This window comes from Terrapene carolina, unplaced genomic scaffold (assembly GCF_002925995.2).
Source record: "Terrapene carolina triunguis isolate 2854851 unplaced genomic scaffold, T_m_triunguis-2.0 Scaffold18038, whole genome shotgun sequence".
NCBI classification, from domain to species: Eukaryota; Metazoa; Chordata; order Testudines; family Emydidae; genus Terrapene; species Terrapene triunguis.
Window position 1 is genome coordinate 1 of NW_020682389.1, and position 8698 is coordinate 8698.

General features: G+C 47.2%; 1 protein-coding gene across 1 annotated transcript; it reads right to left on the reverse strand.

The window, feature by feature from the left end:
• Positions 1-2759: 2759 nt before the first annotated feature.
• Positions 2760-7929, reverse strand: LOC112123394 (killer cell lectin-like receptor subfamily F member 1; the record flags this gene model as incomplete). The annotated part of the gene is made up of 4 exons (XM_026661850.1): positions 2760-3077; positions 3861-3973; positions 6533-6687; positions 7632-7929. Coding segments are annotated over 4 exons (690 nt in total), but the record flags the coding sequence as incomplete, so codon positions are not given.
• Positions 7930-8698: the final 769 nt, after the last annotated feature.

The following is an 8698-nucleotide window of genomic DNA, read 5'->3' on the forward strand; positions in this document are numbered from 1 at the left end:
TTACCTGCTCCCTGCCCCACTGGGATTGGGGCTGCAGCTGGGGCCGGGAGCGGGGCCATGGCTGGAGCCGGAGTTGCAGCTGGGGCTGGAGCCGGAGTTGCAGCTGGGGCTGCAGCCAGGAGTAGAGCTGGGGCCGGGAGCCAGTGGCGAGCCGGAACTGGAGCTGTGGCTGGGGGTGGGGCAGAGCTGGGGGCAGAGGGGGCTGGGTGGCACTCCCTGCCTGCCCCACATGGGGGCTGGCCCGGGCCCCCCCAAATGTTCCTCTGTGCCCCCCCTTAGGGGGCCCCACCCCACAGTTTGGGGAGCACTGAGCTATGGCCTGGTAATTGTAACTATAATTATAATCAGCATTTAAGAGACGCATTTCACACATGCAGTGGAATCGTGCTAGGTGTCTTTTGTCGCCTGATGAAAGTGATATCTGCTCTTTTGTGGTCAAATGCGCTCCGGAGGTGTCGAAGATCAACTGCTAACTTAGAATCACACTGTAAGATGAGCGAGGTTTTTTTAACCTACTACCTCAGGTGGTCAGAGCTTTCTCTTTACAAAGATGTTGAAAAATTGCAGCTCTTTCAGAGAACTACAAGAAGGATTTGGGCTCTGACAAACATGCCGGGCAGTGGGTGACATAAAGAGGTCGGTCTACTTCGCTTATCACACGCAAGATTCGGGGGAGACTTGTTCACAGTGTACACGGGAAGAGGATTGCTAATCGAGATCTCGAGTCGAACACACTGAGGCAGATCCCATGGCTGGAAGCTGAAGCAAGACAAATTCAGACTGCAATAAACTGCCCCCTTTTTAACAGTGAGCGGAACTAGCAATCGGAGCAACTTACCGAGGGACATGGCGGATTCGTGATCGCGTGAGTGGTTTGACTCACGAATGGGTTGGTCTAAGAGTTGTCGCTCAGCCACACGGATTGGGCTCTGGGCCGGAATCACCGGATGAGATTCTCTGGCCTGTGTTTCGCAGGAGATCAGACGAAATCATCGGAATGGTCCTGTCTGGCCTTAAAAATCTGCGGCTTTTTTCCTTCCGTTTCTGGAATTTATATTTATTTTGGTTACTTTGCTCATTTAACTGTATTTTGTATAACGGCCAAAAACTGCATCTTAGTCCAGTGCCCCTGTTTGTGCATCTTTCATATGCTGAGATGAGAATAATCCTTGTTTAAAACCACAAAAATTGGCAGGAGACTTAGGTACGGCGCCGGCTTTCTTATTTCCCTGGGGGTGCTCAACCCCTGCTCCGCCCCAAGCCCTGCCCCCACTCCACCCCTTCCTCCAAGGCCCCACCCCGCACTGCCTCTTCCCGCCCTGTTCCGCCCCCACCCCCCCTCAGCGCCTCCTGCGCGCCACTGAACAGCTGATTCAGGGTGGGCTGGAGTTGCTGGGAGGGAGGGGGGAGGAGCCAATCGGTGGGGCCACCACTGGGTACAGAGCACCCACTATTTTTTTCCCATGGCTGCTCCAGCCCCAGAGCACCCACGGAGTTAACACTTATGGACTGAGGCTGCTTTAAACTCTATGGGCCAAATCCTCAAATGGCGTAAGCTGTCATACCTCCATCAGTGGACGTATGACAGTTTACACAAGTTAAGAATCTGTCCCTACATTTCAGATTGAGCTGGTCTTTTTAAACAAAGCGGATTCTGGATCCAGAGAGCCGGCAATCCCTAGTGTCCATTTTTATGTATTTTTCCAAAACACAGTTTAAATAAAGGAGGAAATTCCACGCAAAAAGACTAGCGTTGAGCTAACACTGGGAACTCAACCAGCTAAAAGCCAGGCCGATGACAAAGAAATACCGGCTTAAAGGAAAGAGTGCTACCCCCTGGAGGCCCTGAGTATCCCACGCAGGGTTCTGTCACACTCAGTGGATGCAGGGAGTAAGAGGAATGCCCTTGTGGATAAGACCTTGAACTGCAGCACAAGTGTTCTCCCTCCAGTTCTTGGCTCTGGCCTGGTTTACACTTAAAATGTAAGTTGGGTAATGAGGCCTCTCAGAGGTGGGATAAATCCAACCCCTGAGCATGGGAGCAAAGCCAGCCTAACCCCCCAGTGTAGACACAACTGGGTCAATGGAAGAGTGCGTCTGTCAACCTGCACAGGGAGCTGGTGTTCCTGCACCAAGGAAAAACCGCTCCCGTTGCTGTAGGCTGCGTCTACACTACAGGGTTCACCAGCATAGTTATGGCATCTCACTATGCCAATATAGTCCCTGTAGTGTAGACACACCCTCTGTTTTACACTCCTGTTGTAATCACTGGGCCTCAATTCCCCCATTTATTAAATGTAGATAGTAACGTTTGCTCTGTCCATTCAGGCTTTGATTTTCAGAGGAGCCTAAGAGTTGTATTTCATTGGGATTTGAACACCTGACACCCTGAGGGGACTTGGAATCTCAGACTCTGATTGTAAATTCCCTGGGGCAGGGCCTGTCTCTCCCTGTGTGTCTGTGCAGCGCCCAGCACAACGGGGCCCTGATCTCAGCTGGGGCAGGGACTGTCTCTCGCTGTGTGTCTGTGCAGTGCCTGGCACAACGGGGCCCTGATCTCAGCTGGGGCAGGGTCTGTCTCTCGCTGTGTGTCTGCAGTGACCAGTACAATGGGGCCCTGATCTCAGCTGGGGCCTCTAGGTGTTACCATCATGTATACAATAATGTCCCAGGAATCTTTTAATACTCTGAAGACAATATTAGAACACTGAAAAAATTATAGATTTATTATTTTTAAAAAATAATCAAAGGGCCAGATTTCCAGCTGGTGTGAACTGGCCGCAACTTCATTGGAGGCAATGGGCCCAGACCCACAATGGGTGTAAATCAGCATTGCGCCATTCACTTTATCGGCGCTTTTACACTGCCTGAGGCTTTGTTAGCTGCAATGGAGATGAGAACCCAGGATGTTCTGCATTCCATATATGCAGACAGAGGTCGCCAATCCCCGCATTTAAATGAGCACAGCTTCCTTCTGGCAAATCCATTTATAGTCAGTGTTGCAGATTTCAGACTTGATCTGATTCTTCTTTACTGCAGCACAGCTGTTCTCTTCAGCAGGACCCGATACCTTGAATCTAAGGAGTGAAGGAGACAGTCACAATCAGTGGGTTTAGAGGTGGGGAAGAGGGTCTATCGCAGCTATTCTCCTTCCTTCCAGGATGCTGGGGGTCCAGCCGTCATCTCTAGTCCTTCTCCAGATAGACTAATACATGAAACGAGTTGATATGTTAAGTCCAGACCTGATGGAGAGGGCACATGGTACAGAAACTTGCAGCAAAGTGATTAATCAGAGTGCTAGTGCAGAGAGGCCAATCTTTAGAACAGATGCAAATGTTCTGCTTTTGAAACTTACATGAAAAGTTGAGTCAATTTCAAATTTCAATGAAAAAACGGGGAAGTTTTGATGAATTTTGAGTGGCTTTTTGAGCTAGTTTTTTGACCAACTATGGAGGCAGTTGGGACTTTCTCAGTTTTGAAATTGATCAGCTTTTGAATTTTAAAATCTCAGATGTTGACAAAAACAAGAAAAAATTGAAAAAAGATCATGTTTCTCCCCATTTTGTAACCAGTTCTGCCCAGGAGTGTGGGGCCATGCAAACACAGACCCTGATCCTGCAAACATTTATGTACTTGCTTCGATTTCCTCCCATGCATACTGCCATTCACTGCAATGAGACTTAAAATTAACCCCATGTGTGTTTGCAGGATTGAGGCCCTTACACTGTAAGATTTAATGGATGAGATCTTTGCCCCATGGAGGTCAACAGCAGATTTGCCATTGACTTTAATGGGGTCCAGTATTTCACACTATGTATTTATTGCAGACTGATGTCAAATACTCATCAAGAAACACTCACAGCGTTTGATTTAACGGGGAACCATCCACCCAGGTCCACTTCCTCCCTGGGGATGTGATGTTGAGTCCAATCCACACCGGAATTTGATTTCCTGTAATTTTCTGTGTGAACTCCTGTGATATGGACACAGTGTCAGAGAGAACAGAACATGGTAGAATTCTCTGGCTCCTTTGCTCACAATGCAAATGAGACCTGATCTCTAGTTTGGGTTTTGATCATTAATACTGGTGACGAATCAGGACTAGCTGAAACTCCAATTGAAAGTAAACATAACAAATAATTTACACTACTAATTAATAACTGAGTCAGTCCTGTTCCCCTCCATCAAGATTTTGATTAATTTTATTTAAAATTTTCATTGAACTTCAGTGAACATTCTCAACTTTTTTGAATGAAAATTTAAAAAAAAATTTGTGCTTTTTTTTTTTTTTTTTTTTTTTTAAAAAACACAGCTCTAATAAATAATTAGTAACATTTCAGCTCTGGGCAAACTCTCCGCTATTATCCAGCTACTGCACCTCTTTCCATATAGGGCATGATTCTGTACTGAGTGAACAAACCCTGTGCAACGTTGCTATACAGCTGTTACCCAGCTGCCCCACCCCAGAGGTAGCCGCAGCCCAGTGATAGCTGAACAATCCCTGTCTCTAGTTTGTACCTAATCGTTTTAAGACCATAAAATGCTTTGGGATCTACTATTAATGTATTTATTTCAATATACTTAGGCTTGGAAAGATTAGATTTTTATCGGTAAACATCGACTTCACCGTACACACACAACCTGATGAAAAAATATTTCCACTGACAATAATCGAAATTTACAGGTAGGCAAAGTAAGAAAAATGCTGCTTGAGAACTTGGAGTTTGATTTAAGGATTCTTAATGTGTATATTTTGATAGTTATAAAGCTTTATCTTTTTGAATCTCAGCTTCTACTGATAATAAATAATTATGGTCGGACCTCCCTGCCCAGTGTCTGACCCCGCCCCATGATTTTCCACAATTATGAAAATTTAAATACATAAAAATTGATAACAAATGCTTAAAACTCATAATTTTGCACAACTGAAAATTTTAATAGATATATTTTTTAAAATGCTAAAGAATAAACAGATGTCTGTCAAAATTATTTTAAATATATAAACCCAAATCTATATTTTTATGGAGTTTTGTTTATTATCTAGGTTTTTATATTCAGTCTCTGTGATATCACTACACCTAATGTTAATCCAGCTAGAGTTCATGATAATGTTCTCAGAAAATAAAGACAATATTAACAGTGAAGCCAGTGGAAAATTTTCAGTCAAAACTTTTTTTTTTTCCAGCAGGATTTTCCTCCTCCTTGTTTAAGAACATAAGAATGGCCATACTGGGTCATACCAATGGTCTATCTAGCCCAGTATGCTGTCTTCCAACAGTGGCCCATGCCAGATGCTTCTGGTGTTTGGAAATTAAGGGACACCCACAGCATGTGGTTGCATCCCTGACCATCTTGACTAATAGCCATTGATGGACCTATCCTCCATGAATTTATCTAATTCTTTTTTGAACCCAGTTATACTTTTGACCTTCACAACATCCTCTAGCAAAGAGTTCCACAGGTTGACTGTGCGTGTGTGAAGAAATACTGCCTTTTGTTTGTTGTAAACCTGCTGCCTATTAATTTCATTGGGTGACCCCTAGTTCTTGTGTTAGGAGAAGGAGTAAATAACACTTCTCTATTCGCTTTCTCTGCATGATTTTATAGACCTCTATCATATCCATCCTTAATTGTCTCTCTTCTAAACTGAACAATCTCAGTCTTTTTAATCTCTCCTCTTATGGAAGCTGTTCCATACTCCTAATCGTTTTCATTGACCATCTCTGAACCTTTTCCAATTTTAATATATCTTTTTTGAGATGAGGCAACCAGAACTGCACGCAGTATTTAAGATGTGGGCGTATCATGGCTTTACATAGAGGCATTATAATATTTTCATAGAAACCGCGTTATCATAGAATATCAGGGTTGGAAGGGACCTCAGGAGGTCATCTAGTCCAACCCCCTGCTCAAAGCAGGACCAATCCCCAGACAGATTTTTTGCCCCAGATCCCTAAATGGCCCCCTCAAGGATTGAACTCACCACCCTGGGTTTAGCAGGCCAATGCTCAAACCACTGAGCTATTTCTGTCTTATTATCTAACACTTTCCTAATGGTTCTTATCATGCTATTAACTCTTTGACTGCCGCTGCACATTGCGTAGATGTTTTCAGAGAAATATCCACAATGACTCCAAGATCTCTCTCTTGAATGGAAACAGATAATTTAGAACAAAATATTTCCTTTTGCCTCTCTAACTATCCCAAAGTTGAGGACATTTTGAAAAGTTCCCTTTTTTCTGCTGCAAATATGGAATAAGTGGAAAAATATCATTATTCATCCCATCGGATTCAGTGGTCAAAAAAAAGGGGGGAGAGAAAAGTTTGAAGTTTTAAAAAGAAGTTTGGTTTCTGAAAATCAAAACGAACATCTCATCTCATTTCACTCTCAAATTTTCCAGTGAAAAATAGAAAAATTGTGAATGAAAATGTTACTTTCAAAAGTTTGTTGATAGAAAAATAAAAAGAGGGCTTCTTGACCTGCCCTCATTAACAAGGACACAAATATGGTGAAGTTTAGCACGTTCTTTACCAGTTCCTCCCGGTCCTGGATCACTAGCAGGTGAGATCTCCTCCGTGAGCAGTCATCACGGCCCCTGCTCCAGTATTGATTCTCTTCAGAAAGCCAGTAGCACTTGTCCCTGTGCGGCACCCAGTGCCTGGGGCAGAGTTTGCACCCGGAGCCCTCTGGATGGGGAAATGGAACCGTTATCAATAACGGGTCTGATCATTCTACCAGCTCTGACCAGTTTCCCCCGCAGAGACGCATGGAGCCTTCCCACTCAGTGTTTTAGTGAGACAACATGCAGCGGATTGGCACAGCTCTGGGGAGCGTGGCAACATCATAACATCATTGGGTGCTCTTGTGTCACTGCTGACCCCAATACCTCCGTGTGATGCCAGGGGGCGCTGTACTGCAGGTTAGTGGAGCGGGGGGCTCAGTAGGGGGTACTCTCCCTTCACAGCCATTACTGGCGCCAATGCCCCAGTGTGGCACTGGGGGGTGCTGTGTTAGGCTATCAGAGGCTCAATAGGAGGCGCTCTCACCTTGCAGACACTGCTGACCCCATTGCACCTGTGCAGTGCTAGGGGGCGCTGTGCTGCAGGGCTCAGTAGGGAGTATGCTAATGTCAGTCAATGCTGGCCCTGATCTCAGCTGGGACAGGGACTGTCTCTCCCTGTGTGTCTGGGCAGCGCCCGGCATAACGGGGCCCTGATCTCAGCTGGGACAGGGACTGTCTCTCCCTGTGTGTCTGTGCAGCGCCCGGCACAATGGGGCCCTGATCTCAGCTGGGGCAGGGCCTGTCTCTCGCTGTGTGTCTGTGCAGCGCCCGGCACAACAGGGCTCTAATATCAGTTACTGCCTCTAGGTGCTACACATATAATACGCGTATCAGCTAAAGAAATATAAAATGTTATTACACTATTATGGCTCCAGGGCTCTGACCACCCTGGCTGGCCACTAGCTGTCGCACTGAGGCTGTAGGTTCCTGGTGATATTATAGAGGCTCATGAAAGGAGGGATGGGAAGAGAGGGCGTGGGAACGAAGGTGTCTCGGCTTTATGTAAACATCTGGGTGTGTAACAGTGAGGGTGAGTGACGGGTTGGATATATGATGCGCGGGGGTTACCTGCCGAGCTGTTTTCCACCTCACACAAGTTTTGCTTCAAGCAAGATTGGAAATTCTCCAATGTACGGTGGTACGGTGTTGTGTTTCGACTTATCTCACATGAGTCGCTCTTCGGAGAGGTCTGCGGGACGGCTGCCATCTGGCAATTCTGGGATGGGCGCTGGCCAACTTCAAGATAAATAGAAGTGAAGAATAGGAAAAGACAAGGCCAGATTCCAGCTGGTGTAGATTGGTCGTAGCTCCATCCACAGGCGCTGATTTTTGGAGTGCCCAGAGGGTGCTCCACCCCCGCTCCGTCCTGAGGTCCCACCCTTGCTCCGCCTCTCCCCCGAGGCCCCGCCCTTGCTCCGCCTCTCCCCCAAGTCCCCGTCCTTGCTACGCCTCTTCATGCACCCGCTCCTCCCCCTTCCCTGAGATCCCCATTCCCCATCCCCTGTCCCTTCCTCTCCCCACTGTCCCCTACCCCATCCCCTTCTCTTCCCCTGCCCCATCCCCCTCCCCTGCCCTCTGAACAGCTGATTGGCAGCCAGCCCTGGGGCCACGCCGAACCACTGTGGCTGGTGGCTCCTGAACCCCTGTTCTTTTTCTGTGGGTGCCTGAGGCCCAGAGCACCCCTGTCGTCAGTGCCTATGGCTCCATCGGAGCCCACCTGATATGAATTGGCCGTAGGTCCATTGGAGTCAATGGGCCGGATCCCAGCCAGTGAGAATCAATGTAGCTCCATTGGAGTCAATGGGCCGGATCCCAGCTGGTGTGACTCGTCCGTAGCTCCATTGCAGTCAATGGGCCAGATCCCCAGGCAGTGTAAATCAATGACACTAAGGCAATTTATAGCAACTGAGAATCTGGCACAGTTGTCCCAGAATCACAAATTTCAAGGCTAGAAGAGACCATTTGGATCATCTAGTCTGACCTCCTGTATCCCCCAGGCCAGAGGCCGCCGCTCAGTGATTCTGGCATTGAGCCCCAGCAACGTGTGTTGAGTTCCCGGTGCGTTGCTGGGCCGCAGCACAAAACCCACAGCCGGGGGCTACTCACCCAGGACAGCCAGCACTAGCACAGCTCCC